A 23202-nucleotide genomic window follows, 5' to 3' on the forward strand; every position below is an offset into this window, starting at 1 on the left:
TCCAGTTTGAAGCTGAGAATGAGCCAGGGTGACAAGAAGGAAGGGGGCCCTCATCACTGGAATAGGGAAGGGAGAAGAAGGGGCAACTTTAAGGAGGAAGATGTTGAGTTTATTCTTGGTCATGGTGAGCTGAGGATGCCTGCAGGGCACTCAGCTTGAGACACCCTATAGGCAGTTAGAAATAAGCTTTCAATTCCATGCCAAGGCAGTTGTGACTCAGTAGACAGAAATCTGGTCTTGCCAAGAGCCAGGAAAATCTACGTTCAAGTCCTGTTTCTAAAGTATATTGGCTGTGTGACCCTGGACAGTTACTTGACCTCTCACTGTCTGAGCAGCTCTAAAAACTACAGAAAAATTACAGACACATGTAAGTAGAGAGACTTTCCTTATCTAGGAATTCCCTATGTCAATGAAATCACAGTTCCAGGCCCTATTCCTCCTCATCCATCTGGCTTAGAAATTATTTGGTGTGAATATTATTAGCACCATCAAAGTCCAACCAAAGTGGGAGCTTTCAAGAAAGGATGATGAGTAGGAAAGACTCTGCCTCGGTCTGTCCAATTTTAGTTCTCCAAACTCACCATCCCCCATTTCATCAGAGAAAGGGAGGCTAAAAACGGCCTCATCGATCATCCGATTTGGGAGGTTGGTGTAGAAGCGCCCAACTGTAGTCTCCAGGTTACTCAGCTGATTCAAGACCATCATGCTCCCCTTAATGACGGGCAGGGTCGTGCGGTCAGGCACACCGTACTTCATGGAGTTTTGCTCGGCTAGATCTCTCAGGAAGGCCAACTCTTTCAAACCAGTGACTCCATCTGAAAGGGAAATGTGAAGGACACAACTGTCAAACTAGATTTCTCCTCTTCTCTCCCACCTGCATTTGATTCCCTGTGATTTATGAGCAACGGGATCCTCTGGAAGGAAAATTGCTCCTCTTCCTAGAAGATTCAGCCCTCTGAAGGTCCAGTTGGGTCCCAAATCCCAACTGTCAACTTTCTTTCTTTCTTTCAAGGTATCCTTGAGAGGCAGCTCAGTACAGAGGACAGAATGGATTTAGGAGGACCTGAGTTCAAATTTGTCCTCAGGCACTATGCGATCCTGGGCAAGTCACTTCACCTTAAGTGCCTCAGTTCCTCATCCATATAATGAGCTGGAGAAGGAAATGGCAAGCCATTCTAGTATTTTTGCCAAGAAAACCCCCAATGCTATCCTGGAGAATTATATAGAACTGAAAAATGTCTGAACAGCAAAAATTTCTTCATCCATAAAACGAAGGCAATGGACCAGTTTAAGGTTTTTTCTTTTCTTTTCTTTCTTTTCTTTTTTTTTTTTTTTTTTTTGCATTTTTAGTTCTCAGACCCTTCAGGTGGTCTGGCAACACCCTTCTCAGAACTATACTATTAAATACTTGAAGGAAATGCTAGCTTTCAGTTAGAAATTAATGAAAATAAAAATTCAACTTTCCCCCAATCAAGTTCAGTAGTCTGTGCCTCAGCTTTTAGAGCCCCTGGACAACATGGCCTTTCAAGCCCTTTATCTCCAAATCTATGAACATCTGAAGGTAATTGATGATCCTCCAGTGGGAAATAATGAGGAAATAAAAGTGAGGGACCAAAAAAAAGGAGATGACAAGGGGCTTTTCAAGATGGAATTTCCACTTGGATCAGGACATATTATTCTTTCAAATTCAAGACTTAGCTTATCACCAATCCCTATCCACATATACATGAAATAATCCACTTGGGTCCCTGAAACCTTACTCTTATTAAAAACCAATGTTATGTTACAAGATCAGGGAAAGTTGGAAGCAACATGGAAAGAATGGTATAAGTTATAGGAGAGAGCAAAGAGAAGGTGAGCCAAGAGACTGGTCTTGATGCTTACTGGCTGAAAACACTGGGCAGGTGGCCCCTTCCCTGGGCCTCAAGATATACTTAGAAAACTTACCCTATAAGTATCCTACCAAGTAGGACAGTGATAACAGTCATAATAACAGCAGCAGAATTAATAGCAGTAATTGTGGATGTGGTAATAGTAGTAACAACAATAGAAGTAATGGTAATACCATCAGCAATAGTACGGTAATAGAAGCAATAAAAATAGTGGTAGTAATTGTAGCAGTAACATAGGAATAATAATAATAGCAGTAATAGTAATAACAATAATAGTAGGAGATACAATAGTAGTAATAACAATAATAGTGGTAATAGTAGCAGTCATAATAATAGCAGTGATATAGTAGTAATAGTAATAATAGCAAAAGTAGGAATAGTGGCAATAACAATGGTAGTAGTAACATAGTAGTAACAGCAATTATAGTAATAACAGTAATAAAAGCACTAATAGTAGAAGTAGTAATAGAAGTAGCTATCATAATAGAAGGTGTAGCAGTAGCACTCATAGTAATTGCAATAGTTATAGTAGTGGTAGCTATAATATAGAGTAGCAATAGCAACAGTAGTTCAATAATAGTGACAGTAGTAAAAAAATCACAACGATACTGGTAGTTATAGTATCAGTAATATAGTAGTAGTAGCAGTAATAGCAAGAGAAATAATAATAATAGTTGTAGTACCAGTAACAGTAGTGGTAAGTAGTAGTAGGTAGTAGGAATAATATTATGTACTAAGAAGTTATTCTCATGTGAAGAAATCCAAAGTAGTAGTAGTACAGTAGCAATAAAAACCAAAATAGCAGCAATCATAGTAGTAATAGAAATAGTAACAATAGTATTAGTATCAGTATTTATAGCAATACTTATGATAATGATAATAATCCTAATAGTAGTGGTAGTAATAATAGAGTGAGATCATATTTATAAAGAAGAGACATGTAGCTTTGCATCTGGGTTCAAATTGTGCCTCTAACCCATACCACTAGGTGTTCCTGGGAAATTTCCTTCCTTCTCAATGTCCCCAGGAGACTGAGATTCCGTTTCAGAGCAAGGACATATATTCATAAAGAGAAATGTCTTCTAGTCACAGGGCCAGCTCTTAACATCATTTAGTCTCCATTATTTAGAGATAGTGCTTACAATGCTGGCCTTGGTATGCGAAGAGCAGAACTCAATCCTGCCTTAGACATTTCCAAACTACATGATAATGGGCAAGTGATATCTTGTAGTTTGCCTCTTTGCTTATCTGTACAACGGGGACACCATTATTTATGCTTCACTGAAAATATGACACAAGTGAGTTCCCGAGCTAAACAGTCAAAAGTAAGGTCCTTTCTGAAGAGGAGAGTAGAGTCTCTGAGGAGGGAGCAACTGTCTGTCCTCCAAGGAACGCTCAAATAGACCCACAGGTGTCGTCAGGTGATATATTATCCAGGACAAGGCAAAAGAAGAAGATAAGACTGGTGGTGGCTGGTGAATCCCTGCTGAGGAGCACAGAAGCAGCTCTTTATTGACCTGATTGCAACAATAGAGGGACCTGTTGTCTTCCTGTTTTTCCTGTGGTATCTGACACAGACAGAGAGAGAGCTCCCCAAGATTTGTCAAAGACAAGATTACCACTCAGTTCCGGTGATCCATGTGAACACATAAAGTGCTGCAAGAAAGAACCTTGGAAGTCATATCAAAGATTAGGAAATCTTTGGATAGAAAATGAAAGTGATAGAACAGGGGCACAAATATTGGTCTCACTGCTGCCCACAAAGGCAAGGGAGACAGAAAAGGAAAGCTGATTTAGGAAGTAAGGAGCTTGTGAACAAGATGGTACCTAGAAGCATCTTTGGATTGTTCAACTATAGCTTAAAATACAAGAATGCTTAGCTCTTGGTGTGGTCTTTCAGTCTTTTAGTTTTTCTTTCCTTCCTTCCTTCCTTTCTTTTTTCTTTCTTTTTCTTTTTTCTTTCTTCCTTCCTTTCTATCTTTCCTTCCTTCCCTCTCTCCTTCCCTTCTCTCTTTTCCTTTCTTTATCTCTCTCTTTCTTTCTTTTCTCTCTCTCTCCCTTTCTCTCTCTCTCTCTCTCTCTCTCCCTTTCTCTCTCTCTCTCTCTCTCTCTCCCTTTCTCTCTCTCTCTCTCTCTCTCTCTTCTCTCTCTCTCTCTCTCTCTCTCTCTCTCTCTCTCTCTTTCTCTTTCCAGTGTATTTGTGTGTTGTTGTTTTTGCTAACATTTTACTTGGTGTGGGTTTTTTTTTTTTAATAACAGTTTATTTGTATTTGTGTGATAGCTTCCTTCCTGTTTCATAACAGTGTATTTGTGTGGTGTTGATATTGCTGTTGGTAACACTATTCTTAATGTGGGTTTTTTTTAATAACAGCATATTTGACGTCTTTTTGGTAACAATGTATTTGCTAGTATCTTCTAAATCTAATCAAAAGGACTATAAATGGAAAAGAAAAAGAAAGGAAGAAAAATTGCTGCTGTATACCTATCAAGTGAAACACCAGAAAAAGGAGCTATGATACACGAAGAAATAACAATTTAAGATATTCAGATGGTCCCAAGAGACAAGAACTAAGAGAGAATTCAGTAGTGGAATCTATTGTCTTAAACACTAATAACAAATTCACAAAGTACAGGAAAAAAGCAAAATGAATAAGAGGCATCAAGGCAAGGAGATAATCTGGACCTTATATAGGTATCCTTAGACTTGGTAGGATGGAAACTACCTACAATTGGAATAATTATTTTTCAAATGAAATGAGATAAGAAAGGGAAGACAAGAGTAATATTATGTATTAAGAAGATTCTTATTTGAAGAAATCCATAAAAGTGATTCGGTCTTCTATGTATAATATAGGTCAAAGTTTCTTAAACTTTTCCCACTAGTGACCCCTTTTCACTCAAGAAATTTTTTTTTGTGACTCTTGCTGTGTGTGTGTGTGTGTGTGTGTGCGTGTGTCTATAATGTATATTATGTCTGTATGTATCAACATACACACACACATATACAGATGTATGTATGTATATAACAGGTATACAAATCATAATCTATTGATAATAAATCATAATTCTGCAATCCCCCACATTCAGTTACAAGACCCCATATGTGGTCAGGAAACATAATTTAAGAAGCTGAATACATCACTGAACAGGAGAGGCAATGAGGCGTTCAGGACACAGATCACAAGCCTGCTCTGCACTAAGGCACTATTGAGCAACAATGGAGGACTACAATTATCCAATGCTTGTGAAAGGCCAATCATTACTAAAAGCAGAACTGGGACTCATTTTATCATTGGTCCTAATGATATCATCTCTCAAAAAGTGGAGGAGCCAACAAAGAAATATTGTATTATGGACCTGATGCCCTGCTCCCCCAACAGGAAGGAAGTAGATGCTAACCTGAAAATGAAGAGAAACTTGGGAAGAAGTACACACTCCATCTTGTTTTAAAATCTTATTTTACCCATATGAAGATCTTCTTTCTGTCCCTCTCACCTTTGAGAAAGCAAGAAAAGTCAAGCCAATGGGCATTTATTAAGCTAAGAACCTACTGTGTGCCAGACACTGTGCTAACCACTGGAAATACAAAGACAGACCTACCCTAAAGAAGCAAGAAAAACACAACCATTGCCCCAAATCTAAGTAGTCAAGGCAATTCTCAGGTCTCTAATACTCTAAGTTTGGGGATGGGGCATTTGAAAGATTCAGAGGAAAGGGGCAATATTCCATGACCTGGCTGTACTGGAGAAGGCAGGAGTTAGAAGTTGCCAGAATAAAAATGGCAGAGGAAGAGTCTCTCCAGAGACTGATGTGGTCATGCAAGGAGCTCAGGTACTGAAAACCACAGCCATTGGAGAAAAATTCAAATAATGTGTTCTCCCTCCCTTCACTGTAGAGGGGAAGATGATGGGGAAGAAGAGCAGGTACATCATCAGCCAGAGGCAAGCTGTGGGCTAGTTCTATTGAATTGTTTCCCTTCTACACTCCTTTTTTAGCAGTCCTTATAAAGCTTGTTTAGGAGTGGGAAAATAGAAGTGTCCTAAAGTATTCTGTTTTAATTGCTTTAGAATATGCTAAAATGGCATTTTAAGACATTTGTTTACATTCTAAAATGGATGTTAAAACAAGTGACATTAACAAAAATAAGATAAAATATTTAAAAAGCAAATGGAGAAGACTGGCACTAGGTTGAATACATATTTTCACTCATCCCGTAATTCAATCAATTGCCACATCTGCACATTTCTATCTCTGCAATACCTCTTTGATGCACCCTTCGTGTCTATCATGTGGCACCATCCTAGGCCAGGTCCTCATCCCCTCATGTGTAGACTTTTGCAATGGCTTCTGAAAATGGAGGGGAGTCGTCTGCCTCAGGATCCTCTCCAGATCATTCTCCATTCAGCTGCCAAAGTGATTTTCTTAAAGTGCAAGTCTAACCATGTGGCAACTCTGTCAAATAAAGCCCTACTACCTCCCAGATCAAGGTATAGATCCTTCAGTTTGCCTTTCATAGCTCAATCATACATGGATCCTTCTTTCTTTTTAAAGGATTTTCCTACATTTCTTTCTTCCATGTATTCAATGGTCTAACCATATGAGTCTTCTTGCTCTATTTCCCATCTCCATCCCTTTGCACTGGGTTTCAGCCATACCAGAAATGCACACCATTCTGACTTCTGCCTCTTGGCAGGAACCTCTGGTTGGCTTTAAAGCTCAAGGACCACCTTCTACCTGAAGGCAATCATGTACGTGTTCTTTATATGCTATTATCTATGAATATCATAAATGCCCATCGATCCTTGCTGAGAGATGTGCTCTCTCCCTCATTAGAATGTAAGCTCCCTGTTTTACTTCCACTTCTATATCTCCAGTGCCCCCAGCACCATGGATAGCACATGGCAGGTTTTTAATAAATCCATCTTGCTTGATGGCATGGTGCTCTAGGATGAGGATTAGGAGAGCTAGAACTCAGAGAAATGAGACTAAGGACTACAAAAGGGAGAGGGGGCCCTGCTTGGTGTGGAAAGGGTGCAACAGAGAAATCAAACTATTCAAAACTAATTCCAATTCTATTTTGTCTGCCAAGACCATAAGTAACAACACAGCCAAGATAAGTCAAAAGACGGAGACCATTTAACTGTCCTTGACAAATTCAAACAGCAGACTCAGATGAAATGAAGCCTTAATTATTGAAAGAATGGACCCACCAGAATGCTGAATCACTATCACCACTGTATGAATGAAAGACTCTTTTATACTCTAGAGAATCATCAAAAAATGAGAAAATTCTACACAGTAAGACTGGCGATGAGTACATTTTATCCTGAATTTCAAGAAGGAGATGAGAGCAGAATCTGTACACTTTAGGCCAGTAAGTTTGATTTCAATTTCTGGTAAGACTCTAGGATGTATTATTAAAGAAATGGTTGGTGAATATCTAGAAGAGAAACTATGATTGCAGAGAGACAGGGTAAATGTTTATTCAAGAACAGGTTAGATGACAGACTAACTGCATTTCTGATTGTTTTTTTTTTTGTTTTGTTTTGTTTTGTTTTGTTTTTTGGACAGGGAAAAAGATATTGTTCTTTCTTTCAAATATAAAACAAAATTATTCCTACCCCCCCCCCAAGATGGCTACCATATCTGCGTCTTTCTTTCCTTCCCACTCCATTTTCTCTCAATTGAAATACTGGCTGAATTCTGTAGGTATAGTTAGATTTCTAATTTTAAAAAATTGATAAAGTCTCTCATACTAGTTTTACAGAAAAGATGGAGAGATGTGTTAGACAATGGTACAATTAGATAGATTTAGAATCAGCTGAAAGACTGATCTCAACATGGTACAATGACCATGTAGAAGGAAGTCTACAGAGGAGTGTGTCAGGGGTTAGCACTTGGTTCTGTTGTGTAACAGTTGATCAATTTCTAAAGGGCAACTTAGTCTGGAAAGAGATAACTCCCTGGAGAGCAGAGAGAGGGACAGGAGGTTTTCAAGTGCAAGTGGAGTTCGACTTGTCCAGTTTGGCTTTAGAGGTCAAAACAAAGAGAAGAAGAAGAAAAAAAAAAAAGCACTCTTTAGTGGGTTCCCCCCCTACTGGAGGCCTCCAAATGAAGGATGGAGAACCATTTATTGGGAACGTCATCGAGAGGATTCTTATTCAAATATAGGCTGGACTAAATGGCTGCCGAGGTCTCTTCTTACTCTACGATTCTATATTATTATTATTTCCAGACCTGGAACTACCTTGGTATAGGGAACTCCTATTGTGAAAACTCCTACCAAAGCAGACTAGCAATTAAGTATTATATCTTCTATATTATTATTATTATAGAAGCTTTTATTTTCATTTCTTTCCCCCATTGCTTTAATTTTAAAAAGAATCTATAGTAACTAAATAGAAAATATATACAGCATTGCCTTGAGGAATGTCCATAAACTAGTTCTTTAAGGACATTCCAATGAAAAATGATTTTTCACCCTTGGCACAGGGAGGAGAATACTGAAAGTGATTTACTCAGCATGTGTCTTTTAAGTTTACGGGGGTTTTAAAACTCTGGGAAGGATTTAGGTATACTGAGCTGCATTGTTCTGCAAACATCTGCAATCTATAGTACAGGATGAAATTTAATAAAGTTTCTTTCTTTTTTTCCCCTTAAGTTTGCTATTGTTGGAACGTGGTCAAAGGATTAGAAACTGTTCCCATACGGTACCACCGTAAATAAATTCAAATGACTGGAGTCACCAGTGAGATTGGACAAATGATTTTAAACAGAGATTTCGCCTAATCTCCTTAATGATTTCAATGGCAAAATGGAAACTTGCAGGGGATTTATTTGTTTTTTTGGATACAGAGACAGAATAGGATAAGGGAAAGAATGCGGCTCGTGGAGGCAAGAGGGACCCGGGTTTAAATTCCACCCCTGATACTTATTTGTCGTGTGGTTTGGAGTGATTTTTTTCACATTGTGGAGCCTCAGTTTCCTCATGTGTAAAATGGGAGTGAGAACCCTGTAGGACCTAACTCATGGGGTTACTACAGAGATCATTTGAGATAATGAGGAAAAGGTGCCTGACAAATCTTTAAGTTCTTTATTAATGTTAGGTACCATAATAATTGATGAAGGTTAATCCTAGAAAGCTTAAGACTCCACTAAGACTTTTGGGATGGACAAAGATACCAAAATGCAATATGGAATTGAAATATTTCTTTTTCTTTCTTTCTATTATTTCTTTTTATTTTATTTCTCCCTTTTATTTCTTTTCAATGAATACCTTAGCCCTGTAGCTCACTTTAGTAAAGTTTTGATCTGATCAACAAGGGAATTCAAACTGATAGGAGGATCCAGGGAGCCACAACTTCTTATGGCTCCCATTCAGAGACTTATCCAAAGGCCTGGAGGGAGGTCTTCTCCCTCTCTTGACATTGCATGGATGTCAGTGGAAAAAGCTTTCAATCTATCCATTGCTTCTGCTTCCAGGACTAGCCTAGCTCTTCTTCTGATCATATACTTTGGCGAGTCTTTGGGAATCACTTAAATCCAATTCATGTTCATGTCAAGACATCCCTCATATGACACCATTGGTCCTCTTTATCAGCAGTATAAGAGGAAAGCACATATTGAGACAGTTGTAAAAAGAAAAATAAGCGGGTAGAAGACATGACAGGCTAAAAGATAAGGAAATGACAGAAGCCATTCAGTAATGAAGAATCACAATATGACATGAAGTATTTATGGAAACAAATAATGATTTTTACCCCAATTAAGAGCTAGAAGAGGCAATAGAAACTATCCAGTAAACGCCCCCATTTTATGTATGAGGAAATAGATGCTTTGAGAGGATCAGTGAGATGTCACAAATCACAAAGGCAACAACAAGCAATGTCATAATTCAATTCCTAATGTTCTAATTCCAAATTGGTCTTCTCTCCCACCCCCAATAATATGATGAATATAGAAAAGATAGGATTCAGTGGACAAGAAGAAGAATTCTGGCAGCAGCATTCAAACAATCATCAAGATAAAAAAAAAAAAAAAAACATCTTTAGTAGGTGCTTTATTAAACACCTACTATGTGCCAGGTACTGTGCCATATTCTAGGGATACGTATTTGAAGAATTCATAAGATGTCAACATCTTCATGGGAGAGTAGCTACAAAATAGGAGAGCATTTTCTTGGTATAGAACTTCCTGGGTTTTCTTTTGGTTCAAAAACACCCTCCTGGCTCAGCTGTAAAAAGGGGTCAGAGCTTCCATCTGAAGAGGGGAAAATCTGGAAAGTATCACATACCGTTCATGAGGGCATAGGTGAGGATCATAACCGAGTTGTTGAGAAAGCTATTTTCCTCATTGATGACACAAAGGGTGGCCTTTTTATCTTCCTCAGAGGACTCCTTGGATGTAATTCCTGCTGACAGGTAAATGATGACCATGTCTGTATCTAAACAAAGACACAAATCAGATGTTATATTTCTATTCTTGTTGGAGCCCAGCATTTAAACCACCCTCTGATAGAGAACTGCATTTTGGAATTGGGAAGGATTAGATTCAACTTCTCTCTCTCTCTCTCTCTCTCTCCTCTCTCTCTCTCTCTTTCTCTCTCCCCCCCCCCTCTCGTTTTGTTTTCCTAATTTTATTATAGCTTTTTATTTACAAGATATATACATGTCAACCCCTGTCTCAATCAGATACTTTCAGTTAGACTCAGGCCAAGTTACACAATCCCTTTGTGCCTCAGTTTCCTCATAGTGGAAAAAATAATTTAGAGTCACTCGATCTGGATTTCAATGTCAGCTCTGATATATATTCTCTGTGTGATTTTAGTTGTCAGCTTATTTCTACAGACCTCAACTAACTCATCTACAAAACGAGAGGGTTGAACTCAATGACTTATGAGCTCCTTTCCAGCTCAAGATTGACAATACTATTTTTTCTTATTTCCATTCTCACACAATCATGGTATTGCAGAGTTTAAGGGACCTTATTGGCCAACTGGTTCAACTATAAAGCAATTCCCACCACTACATATGTAGTAAATAGTCCTCCAGCTTCTGCCTGAAGACCTCCAAGAAACCCAGCACTTCACGAGGTAGCCTGTTTATTGTTGGACAGCTCCAATTGTTTGGAAGTTTTCTCTGCCAGCAAGCCCCTGCCTCTGAGAACTCTTACCCATTACCCTTGGGTCTTCCCTCTAGAGGCCAAACCAAAAACATTCTAATACTATTTCCATTGGAGAGCTCTTCAAATATGTGAAAAAGCCCGCCGTCTCTCCCTCCCTCCATCGGTCTTCTCTTTTCCAAAATAAATATTCCCCATTCCTTCAATGATCCTTACATAATATCTATCAACTCCATCTTCCTTTTAGTTCTAAAAATCCTCACACACATCAAAACCTCATTTATTGTGGCTCTTCAGGGAATGTTTTAAATAAGTGAATTTTCCATTTAACCAAAGCTGACTTTGGGGGCACACTGCTTCATTACGTTTAGACTGTTTTTTTTTTTTTTTTTTTTTTTGCTTTTAAATAAAGTCCTTCTAAAATGTATCCCATGCTCCCCTGCCTTTTTCAACAGATTTCAACATAATTTTAAATTTTCTCAATGGTTTAGGGTCATTAAAATAACTGATTAAATTAAATAGAAGAAGATGCAATTAGATGGAAAAAGCAGCAAAAAACAAAACAACAAAAAACCCTGGCTGACCAGATTCCAGATTAATCTAAAAAGAAACTTTTTTAATATTTAGAGCTGTCCTAAATAGAATATATATACATATATATGTATACACACATATATACTCACGTTGTATATGTTTGTATGTGGATACACATACTGTGTGTGTTGTACATGTATGTTATGTATGAGACAATGTACTCTCCTTCACCAGAGTTATACAGGCCAAAGTTAGACGCTGACTTGTCCGGGATGTCTGTCTTGGGATTTCTGCCCAGGGCCGAGCTTTGCTGCTTGGCCTTTGAGGCCGTTTTCAGCTCTGACATGCTGTGATCATTAGGATGATCAGTTAATGGCCCATTTCAGACAGAACCACTGGAGTGTTAAGGCCTTCACTGAATGCTTCCAGACCAATGTCAGACTGGCGTGCTCTGATTGCTTAATTGTTAATAAAATGTAGTCTATTGTTAATAGTTCTTCTCTTTGTTCTTTCACTAATAGGCTGCCAATTATCATAGGCAACAGAGTGGAGTAAAGCAGAGTCCAGAGGGAGAGAGAAGGAGGGAGGAAGGGAGGAAGAGAGGAAGAGAGGGAGAAAGGAAGGGAGGGAGAAAGGGATGGAGAAAGGAAGGGAAGGAGGAAGGGAGGGACTTAGGGAAGAAAGGAAGGAAGGAAAAAATGAAGGAAGAAAAGGGAGGGAGGGAGGAAAAAAGGGATGAAGGGAGGGCAAAAGGAAGGAGGAAGAAAGGAAGGAAGGAAGGAAAGAGGGAGGAAAGGAGGGAGGAAGGGAAAGAGAGAAGAAGGGAGAGAGAAATGGAGGGAAGGAAGGAGGGAAAGAGGGAGAGAGAGAAGGATGGAAAGAAAACCATATTAATATTAGAAACTTAGAGCTGAACATGGGGGGAGGGAACCTCTGATACCATCTTGCTTTTTCAGATTAGGGACTAGAGGTCCCACGATGGGGGATGTCCAACACAGAAGTAAGCACTGAAGGCAGGATTTGCACTCAGGTCCTCTGCCTCTAGAACCAGGACTCTGGTCCTTTTATCCTTTCCCTGTGAGATGGGGATGCTGTGCTGAATCCCAGGCCTGGCCCTCCCTCCTCAGTGAAAGGTGGGGAGCAGAAGGCAGCTTCCTCCCAGTTTGTCCCAATAGGAGAATCGTGTATCTCTCACAACATCCCCTTCGATTCCCACTTCTTTTGTTTCAAAATTCCTCTGCCTAGGTTTTCCAAAAATAATAGTCTTGTCTTTCTGGCTGGCTCGGCCTCTCTCTTTACATATCCCCTCCCCAAGGCAGCCCACACAGCTGAAGCCCAGCTGGTCTCTAATAAGTGAAAATTCAGTGCACGCACCTTTGTGTATTTATAGTCTCGCATTCATGCCTGGGACTGCCGGAGAGGAGAATGAAAGGGCCAAATGAGGGGCTCCCGCTAATCTCCCTCCCTGCGCATGCGTGCTCCGGGGCCCGGGCCAAGAGCTTCCAGGCTGACAATCAGCATTAGGAGGATTTGGCTCAGGCCCTGGGAAGGGATGCAGGCCCATCTCATCTCATGCCCATCATAATGCATCTGAGTCAGATTAATAAAAGGCCATGGGATGCAGATCCAACAACAAACGTGGGAAGCTGGAAGGGGGCCTGCCCTACCTGGGGCACACAGCCCCCGGCCACCAGACCGAACCCTGGACTTCTCTCTGGAGGGCTTCTACAAAAACTCTTCCACAGACGTGTCCAGCTCTGTGGTCACTTACTGGTGTGGAGACGGGTGCCATTGTTGGTACTTCGGATCAGCTGGAAGGCCTTCTGGAAGCCCACGGCATGCTGGGTTGGGCTCTCAGACGACTTGATGCTGCTGACGAAAGTGGACATTTTCCTCTTTGTCTCGCTGGTGGCCGGAGACAGGAATGTTTTGTAGCACTGATCAAGGGAGCAGGTCCTCACTGTGTCTGCCACAGTTAGCACAGAGATCTTGGAGGGAAAACGAGTCAAATGCATGGAATTATCTTTTTGTTTACATAAAATTCTGCACATGCCAGAATTCAGGGAATGACAAAGCCCATGGAGACAATTCCACAAATGTTAAAAACTCACACATAGGGGTAAAGAAATGCCAAACTGCCAGACCGGAAATGGATTAGGAACCTTGGGAAGGGGCAGTGGAGGCATCTTTGGTTCTTTGTTCCAGGGGAGGGGGGGATGGGGAGGGTGAGGGGAAAGGGGGAAGTTGATGGTGTAGAATTCATACACAATTGAAAAAAAAAAAAAAACACATCAGAGAAAACCAGTAAGCGTATTTCACGCAAAGAAAATCAACCAGGTCTGTGTTGGAATATTATTGTCATTTGAAAAAAGAAACAGAGCCTTAAAGTAGGAAAACCAAATCGAGGCAGATTTTGGCAGATAATAGATCATGGTGAGCTCTAGGTGAGCATAGCTGGGTCCTGTTCCTCCATCACATTCATCTTGGAGCAAAGGTGCAAGTGGCCACAAAAACCATCCCATTATACACACACGTATGCACATGAGCACACACACAACTTCCCTAAGTCTTACTCTGACATACACAAGCAACATGAGGAAGTCAGTATTTCATGTAGAACAGCAACCACAAAGCAGGGCAAGGCATTTAACATAAGGCTAGACCCACAAACCAATTCCTGCCAGGGTTGGTTTAAGATCCAATCCTTAAAAAGTTGGAAAATTTATTTTTCCATGGGCTGCTCCATGAAGGATTAAAGCAATTAAAGCCCTTCCGAAAACATCTAAGGGCCACGATGTGCTTTGGATGAAGCCCAGAAGCCAGTGGTCAGGGATGGAGAGAATTATCACCTTATCGTGTTCATCAATGGAGTTGAGGATGACCTGAGCCGCATCCTTGGCGATCTGAAGCTGGGTTTCCGTGACCGAGGCACCGTGGTCCATGATGACAACGATGTGTTTTGACTGAGGTCGCACCGTAGAAACATAGACAGGCCTGTGAGACACACAAACAGAACGCTGGGGTTCGATTCCTTCTGGCTTGGGATTTTCCCCTGAATCTCCGGTCTCCCTCACTTTGTGTCTGGCGCAGAGCCAGGCAATGGGGATTCAAAGTGGAAACGGACCTATCCATACCCGGCCAGATCTGACCTTCCGTTCTCTTTCTGTGCTTCCTGGCCGGCAAATCCTCAATCCTGGGTCCTCGCCCCTCCCCCAAATTGTCCTTCCCTGATCCCTGAGCCACCCTGGCTATGAAGGAATCTGAGCAAAAGGCTTGCCTTGGTTGCCTATGAATTCAAGCAGTTAAGCACCCACTATGTGCCAAGGGGCATGGAGAATGGAAAGGATGTGCTCAGTCTGGGGAAACCCTGGGCTTAAGGATTACACTGGAGGTGGGATTCTAGGCAAGGGCAAAACCCCTGGGGGTTCCCTAAGACGCCAACCTGAAGAACTGCCAGTTCCCCAAACCAATGGAATCACGTCTCTCAAAAAACAAGCCCAGCATGCTTTATCTCCAAGCCAGCCGTGCGGGAGAGATGTGGAAGCCCTGCCCGTGGGGCCACGGGGTGGGTGCCCGTTACGTGCCCCCTTCCACTCCACTCCTGACCATGCTGCACCCCAGCCACCTTCCTGCCAGGCCCCTCATTGTCCCCATCCGCAGTCCTTGTCCTCCCCACCCTCATCCAATGCACCTATATGGTCCCCCACCCTCCCCCATTGCTCCTGCATCACCCCCACCCTCCCCCATTGCTCCTGCATCTTCCCCCACCCTCCCCCATTGCTCCTGAATCACTCCCACCCTCCCCCATTGCTCCTGCATCTCCCTCCCCCTCCCCCGTTGCTCCTGCATCATCCCTCCCCCTCCCCCGTTGCTCCTGCATCATCCCCACCCTCCCCCATTGCTCCTGCATCATCCCCACCCTCCCCCATTGCTCCTGCATCATCCCCACCCTCCCCCATTGCTCCTGTATCATCCCTCCCCCTCCCCCGTTGCTCCTGGATCCCATGCACCCAGTGAGGTGGGAGACTCTCAGTCGGAGCTTAGGGAGGCACGCACTGATTGGCCACCAGGTGGCACCAGAGTGCACAGAGCCCCGGAGGCCTGCGCCCGAGCCTGGGACCAGCTGGGTGACCCTTAGCAAGTTACTGACCCTCTCCAGGCCTCAGTTTGCTCCTATGTAAAATGGGTGTGATATTATCGCCTACCTCCGGGGCTAGCTAACATATGGAGAGTGTTCTGCAAACGCTGAAACGCTATTAAAAGTCTGTGGTAACTGTTGCTGTTTTTGATACTAATGTTGCTGATCTTTCACTCTGTGATCCATCTCCGAGAGCTGTCTGAGGGTTAGATCCCACAGCCTGGATATCCCAGAGCAGAATTTGCACCCAGGGCTCCTGGTCCTAAGACCTGCCCCTCTCTCCTCACTGAACTTGCCACGGCTCAGCGTGGGTCAGGGGGGTCCCTGCGGCCCAGAGAGAGCTGGGCTTCCCCGAGGGCACGTGTCCAACGAGGGGCAAACTCGAACCCAGATCTCTGGGCCCCGAGCCCAGCACTGTCTCTGGCGCACGCAGCTGCAGCAATAACTTCGTGGCCTGGGAAGCGAAGGCTGCGAACCAGTTTGTGTCTGGAGCGGCTTCAGAGGAACGCAGTCATGTGCCCATCTCTGCTTGCAGGGGTGAACATCTGGGGTCAATCTGGGCTCTGGGAAATCCAGAACTGGCTCTGAGGTTAGCGTAACAGGACCCAGTTACTGAGGAGGTTTGGGGGGGGGGAAGCAAACACATCGGGGACGTTGTGGACGGGCTTGGAGTCAAAGGTGCAAACCCCAGCTTTGTTGCCTACTCTGGGTGATGCTGGGGGAGCCATGGCCCCTGGGAGGCTTCTTCCCCCCAAATACTACAATCTACAAGTGGGCTGTCTCTGAGCCCCCGCCCCCAAACAGACATCCTTCTGAAGAGGTGCTACCAGCTCTCCCTGCTCCCTGGCTCCCCGCGGGGAGGTCCAGCTCACAATCTGTGCTCCCGAGGTTCCCCGGCCAGGCCTGGGCAGCCGGCCTCCAGTTCGCCCTTTTGTGTCACAGAGAGTCTGGTGAGGTTTTGGGGCCCGCTCGGCATAAAGGCCTCCGATCAAACGTGTGATTCCAGGGGAAACTGACCCCGGGAAAACAGAATTATCTGCGCGTGAGTGAGTGCATCTGGTGTGAATGTGTGCACGTGCACAAGGGCTCCTGTGTCCGTGTGGGGGCACGGGAGTGTGTCTGAAAGCTCCTGGGACTCCTGGTTAAGAGCATCCCATCCAACTGAACGCTTTCAAGGCTCGGGCAGGATAAGTGGCTCGCTCGGGTCACACAGGGAACAGCATCAGAGATGCTGCTCGAACCCAGGCCTCGAACCAAAGCTCCTTCCAGGGTACCATACCGCTTCCCAAGGGACGACAGATCCTATGGGACAGACGTGAGCATAAGCCAAGGAGCTTCTCCCTCTATCTAATAGATGCTCATATTTGGGACACAGAGAAAGAGGGAAAGATGGAGAAAGGGAAAGAGAGACAGAGAAAGAGATGGAAGGAGGAGAAAGAAGGATGAAGAAGTAGAGAAAAGAGAGATAAAGTGGGAGAAAGGGAAGAAAAGAGAAAGAGGAAGAAACAGATTTGTAGAAATATAAAATCATCAAAAGCAAGAGAGGGAAGGAAGGTGAGACAGAGACAGAAAAACAGAAAGAGAGAAAGAAAGAGTAAGAGAGAGAGAGAGAGAGTCAGAAATAGAGACAGATACAAACAGAAAGAAAAACAAAAAGAGAAAGAGACGGACAGAGAGGCAGAGACAGGTAGAGAACAAGAGAAGAAGGGAGGGTCCCCCCGTTCACCCAGGGACAGCCTGCTCTCCTGCACGCCCCACCCCAGAGCCACATGGGTCCGTGCACTGGTCCAAGCCCCTGGAGGTCGGTTTGCCATGGGGACAAAGGCCCCTCCGGGAGGGGCTCTTCCTGCCCGCGCCCCGGCGGGGAACTTGCCCGGGCCAGGCACTATCAGGCCCCTTATCTGGGCATTTTCAAACATGTTGTCAAAATATGTCAGAGCCGCTCCCGCGGCCCTCCCCGTTTGGGGGGCTTTGTTTGCCAACATCAAAACCAGAGCAACAAAAACCCCACTTCTGCAGCGAAGCCGCATTCAGCTCATGCCCAGGGCTCCGGGGGGGAGGGAGGGCTCCAGAGAAAGAGTTTAATGAGTTTTCTATTCACAGTTTTAAAGCTGGAACAAATTAGAGGGATCTGGGGAAAGCTAAGTGGGCTTCGGAGAACTCTCTCTTTTCTCCCCCTCGGCTCCCCCAGCTCCATTCCAGGCCTAACTCGGAACGGGACGTGCCCGTGTGGCTTGGCGCTCTCCCTCCCTCGCCGATGACTGGGGGTGGGGGTGGGGGGAACCGAGGGCCGGACGGGACTGCCAGAAAGGGACCCCAAATCGGGGCTCGGCGGGGGCAAGGCACCTCATGCCCGAGCCGAGCTGAGACACCCCGCTTGGCGATCGCCTCTGATGCTGACGGGAGCCAGTGGAGAATCAGGGGAAAGATGAGCCGGGGCAGGGGTGGCCCCCTACCCCTCTTGTGGGAGTGGGTAAGAGATGAGAAAGTCGGGGTGGGGGAGGCTAGGACCCAGAGGTTTTTCCAAAGGAATCCCAGGGGCCTAGCATTCCCAAGGGGATAAGGGTGTTCTTGGAAATCCTACCTAGAATCACCAGCTTGGAGCTGGAGGGGAATTTCTGGGCCAAAGAAACCCTTGCTTTTACAAATGGGGAAACTGAGGTCCAGAGAAATTAAGGACACACCAGAAAGCCACACAGTTAATAGAGATGGGCTTTACAGAAGTCCTCGACTCCAGACGCAACATTTCCTCTTTTCCAGAGCAGATGTTAGGAGTTATTGGATGGAAAGAGGTAGTGGGGGGTCTTTTAGAAGGAGAGTTTTTGGGGGCAGCTAGATAGTGCAGTGGAGAGAGCACCAGTCCTGGAGTCAGGAGGAGCCTCACTTAACACTAAGCAGCTGTGTGATTCTGGGCAAGTCACTTAACCCAACTGAAAAGGAAGGGAGGAAGGAAGAAGGAAAGGGAGGAAGAAGGAAGAAAAGGATAAAAGGAGGAAGGACAAAAAGAACGAAAGGAGGAAAGAAGAAAGAGGAAGCAAGAAAAGAAAGAAAAGTGGGAGGAAGAAGGAAAGGAGGAAGGAAGAAAAGAATGAAAGGAGGAAAGAAGAAAGAAAAGAAAGAAAGGTGGGAGAAAGGAAGAAAAGAATGAAAGAAGGGAGGAAGAAAAGAATGAAAGTAGGAAAGAAGAAAGAGGAAGCAAGAAAAGAAAGAAAGGTGGGAGAAAGGAAGGAAGGAAGAAAGGAACGAAAGGAAGAAAGAAGAAAGAGGAAGCAAGAAAAGAAAGAAAGGTGGGAGGAAGGAAGAAAGGAGGAAGGAAGAAAGGAATAAAAAGAAGAAAGAGGAAGCAAGAAAAGAAAGGTGGGAGGGAGGAAGGAAAGAAGGAAAGGAGGAAGAGAAGGAAGAGAGGAAGAGAGGAAGGGCAGGAAGGGGCCTTGATTTGGAATTGAAGGACCTACACTTTACTGGCTAGCTGAATCCCTTAGGTTCTCTGTGCCTCAGTTCCCTCATGTGTAAAATGAGGGAGGGTGGAGTCCGTGACCTCTATGGTCCCTTCCAAATCCTATAACTTCATTGGGCTTCGTGTAAAATGGGCTCAAAATGTTCACACACCGCACCTCTTAGGGCAGTTGTGAAGACGCCATTTGTAAGGCCGGGAGTTGTTAGAAGCAGCTGAGTGTCGCCAGCACATCTCGCTCCTTTTCGGTTCTGGGATGTATAATGTGGCCTGAGAATCAAAGCACTTGGCTTTCATCCTAGAGCCAGCCTCCCATGGCACGGATGGGGAAACTGAGGCAGGGGAGAATTTGTCCCCGAACTTTGGGATCTTCAGTCTCGGGCTACAAGGGATGTCAGAGGCATCCGGTCCAGACTCCCTCACTTTATAGCACAGAAAACCAAAGCTGGAGGAAGGGAAATGGCAGGACCCAAGTCCCCCAGGAAGGAGCTAGGGGTGGCCCGAGGCGGGGCCCCGGCTGCTTCTCCTCCCAGCTCTGCCCAGCTCTACCAGGAGACTTGTGGGCCAAGGACCCTGAACTTCAGTTTCCCCATCTGGAAAAGAGAGGGCTGGGTGATCTCCACAGCCCTCTTCAGTGCTACACAGGGAAGCAGGAAGGTCACAGGAAGGGCTTGGAACCCAGCCCCATTAAGCTAGGGATTCTCAGGCCCTGCCAAGAGTCTGGGTGCTCTTCTCTACGTTCTGAGGGGCCCAGAGAACTTATGGGGGGCTTCCGGAGAGGATGATTAAGGGACTGGAAAATGCGAGCCGTGGGGACGGGCTCAGAGCCGGGATCACTTAGTGCCCGACTATAGAATGAACAAGAAGCTGAAGGCTGCGGGAGAGAGCTGCGGGAGAGAGCTCCGGGCTCCGCCACGGGCTGGGAGGAACTTCCAAGTGCGGCTTGGGATCATTCAGCAAATGTTCCTGATTTTCTTTCTAGCGTGAACGCAGAAATTCCCTGAGATAGACGGCTCTCACGGGAGGGCCTTGGGAACAAGCTGCCCTCGCCCCATTCACCTCGATGGGCAAGACAAGAGGCCTGAATGGTTCCTAGATCCCTGCCCATCACTGAAAGGCAGTACAGTCTAATGGATAGTGTGATGCTGTGGGAGGCAGAAAGCCTGGGTTCAAATATGACCTCTGAAACTGACCGGCTGTATGTGCAACCCGTGGGAGCTTCCATTTCCTCATAAATGAGATTAAATCTGATGACCACTAAGGTTTCTTCCAGCTCCAAAATGATGATCCTGTGTTCATAGCGGCCCTAGTACCAACAGCATTTGAGAAACTTATTTCTACCTGGGTCATTTCCTATATTCTATGCTTCTATTTTAAAGAATATATATTTAAATTTTTAAAAATAATTTAATTTTTAATTTTTTAAAAATTAAATTAAATTTTAATTTGATTTAAAAAAAAAACAATTCTATTCTTTAAAATAGAAGCAGAGAATATAGAAAATGAGCCAGGTAGAAATCTTGAAAGAAAAGCAGCATGTGAGCTTTTGGTTTGCAGTAAGAAAGACGTGCATCTTTCCAATGAAATCATACCCCTGGACGGCAGGGTCTGTATCTCTTGTATCCCTCAGGGCTCTGGATACAGAGGCTAAGAAGGGGCCGGACCGGAAGTGTGCTTTCTCTGGTCTGGGGAACTCCCAGGGAGCAAACTCCTTGGAGCAAAGCAGATCTGCACAAGATCTGATGCCAGTCACACAGTTTGGAAGTTGGCTCTCTACCCACTACACCGCACTGCCTGGCAGAGCATGAGCCCTTCCCCTACCCTTGCAGTCCCTCAAAGGGAAGGAGCTTGATCTAGTCAGACTTAGTGACCTGGAAAAGTTTAAGTGAGGGTCTGCCCCAAAGCAAAACAGCTTAGATGATGAGCAGAAAAGCTCCAGGCTCTGAGCCAATGCTGGCTTTTAATTGGGCCTCTTCCATGGAACGAGTAACGGGAGGTGGTCTCCCTTATGCCTACAGCTGGAAAAGAGGGACACGACTGTAGGGGTTTAGTGGAAGCGTCCAAAAAGAGCAGAAAACGAACACCTGAACCTCAGGAAAGTATTTTTGTGCCCTGGGAAGTTTTCCCCTGAGAGCTTTTTCCCTGTGAAATCTGCTCATCTCTGTCCTCTGATTTCTGAGGCAGCGAACAAGATTACAATTTTTCCACCTTGGCTGAAAATGAGAAAATATGCCCACAAATGCATGTTTTACACAGGAATCTATTATTTTTCCTAAAGATTTTTTTGCGGTGCTTATTGATGATTATTATTATTTTGGTGAGGCAATTGGGGTTAAATGACTTACCTAGGGTCACTAGTACCACTAGTAAGTGTCCAAGGCTGGATTTGAACTCGGATCCCCTTGACTTCAGGGGTAGTACACTATCCATTGCACCTCCTAGCTGCCCCCATGCTTATTTATTTTGTGTTTAATATCTAGGGATAACTACTTATGCCTGTGTTGTCGAGCCCCAGCTCTCCCTATCTAGCTCCGTCTGAATGAAGTAAATGAAAGAACGGGTGACTAGACGGACGTGTAAACGAACGAGGGGCTAACCCCCAGAGTAAGTGAGCGCTCCGTACCTGCTCCGATGTTCATAGCCGCCTTTGCACCGGAATTTGTGGGCCGGGAAAACGGTGAAGATGCCTTCTTCGGAGCTGAAGTACTGCCACTTAATCCCAGGGTTGGACTTCAGATTGTCTGCAAGAACTAGAGGAAACAGCAAAGTCAGACGCCGGCAGTGGGTCCCGGGTACAAAGTGACTCGGCATCTGAGGGGAGACGTGGCTTTCCGTGGGCAGAATCCCCTCCCCCCCCAAAAAAAAAGTGGTACTAAGTTTTGTGGCTTCCACTGAACTGTTTGGCCACACGCTCATCAATAAGTAAACATTTCTGGAAGTCCAGGGGTGTGCAAAGCACGCTGCCCCGTCCTCAAAGCCGGTGCACTCTGTCTTTTGGAAAGGGTGGAAGTCCCCGGGGCTGGCAAAGTCATGGGCGACTCTCACATCGCTTTTCCCTCCAGAGTGCCAGCCTTAGAATCCCAGCTTCCCTCTTGCCCCTCAGACGTGCACTTTGCAAATCTTCCTCATCTGCTTCTCACGAGCCTATGCTCTTATTATCCCTGTTTTATAGAAGCGGAAACTGAGGCTGACAAGGGAAGTGACTTTCCCAGTCACTCAGCCAGTGAGTATCTGGGAGCAGATTTGAACTCAGGTGTTCCTGGCTCCGGTCAATCGAGTCTCTGAAGGGGAGTCTTGGATTCCAAGCAATACATGAGCTGGCGCCCAAGGTGTGCACGTGGCAATGACCTTGGCCCAGACAGCCCGAGGGTGAGTGGGAGAGGAAGAGGCCCCGGGGGTCACCTGAGCAGCCCCTCCTGGCAAAAAGGCACTCGCACCAGTGGCATATGTCAAACTAATGATGGCAGAGGTGACCTGTCGCCGATCACGTCTGAGTTCTAACACAAGGTGCTTACTTGCGTGCTCAATACAAAAACAAAGCTGCTGGACCCTGTGGAAATGTCGGGAGAGCAGCTGGGGGCCCCGAGCTTATGTCTCAGATGGTCCACATCGCAGACCTGGCTGGAGAAGCAATAACCAGACCGACCAGCCAGGTGGCGGAGGGGGCTCCCCTCCAGGTAACGAACAACAGCCCCGGATGCTGACATTAAAAATAAAGACCCTCAATAGAAGCTATAAGCACAGTTTAAGTATGCGATACTTTACTGTTTTCAATCTGAAAATATGAAGTCATTATAATTAGGGGAGTAATTTGGCTTAGTCATCTACCTGTTGCGAGATGTATGTCTGTATGACATAAGGTCCTTAAAAGACCTTACGTAAATGTAAAAACAATTGGTACAACTAAAAAAAAATTTAAAAAAAAAAAAAATAAAGGCCCTGTTGGAGAGCTGAGTTTTGGCACCTCATGAAAATCGGAAAACTCTGGCCTGAGGAGGTGGCTGGAGCACACCGCCCATTAGGTCAGGGAAGCCTTAGCATTTCCTGTGTCCCTGGGCGGTAAA

General features: G+C 44.7%; 1 protein-coding gene across 1 annotated transcript in view; it reads right to left on the reverse strand.

Annotated features, from left to right (window-relative positions):
• CACHD1 (cache domain containing 1) overlaps positions 1–23202 on the reverse strand; it is a 209636-nt gene that overhangs the window by 47286 nt on the left and 139148 nt on the right. The window contains exons 5-9 of the mRNA XM_051999510.1: positions 21762–21888; positions 14396–14540; positions 13318–13534; positions 10186–10335; positions 582–815 (exon numbers count right to left, since the gene is read on the reverse strand). Coding sequence (XP_051855470.1) covers positions 582–815; positions 10186–10335; positions 13318–13534; positions 14396–14540; positions 21762–21888 — 873 coding nt within the window. The remainder of the gene's footprint in view (positions 1–581; positions 816–10185; positions 10336–13317; positions 13535–14395; positions 14541–21761; positions 21889–23202) is intronic.

Source organism: Antechinus flavipes, chromosome 4 (assembly GCF_016432865.1).
Source record: "Antechinus flavipes isolate AdamAnt ecotype Samford, QLD, Australia chromosome 4, AdamAnt_v2, whole genome shotgun sequence".
Taxonomy (NCBI): domain Eukaryota; kingdom Metazoa; phylum Chordata; class Mammalia; order Dasyuromorphia; family Dasyuridae; genus Antechinus; species Antechinus flavipes.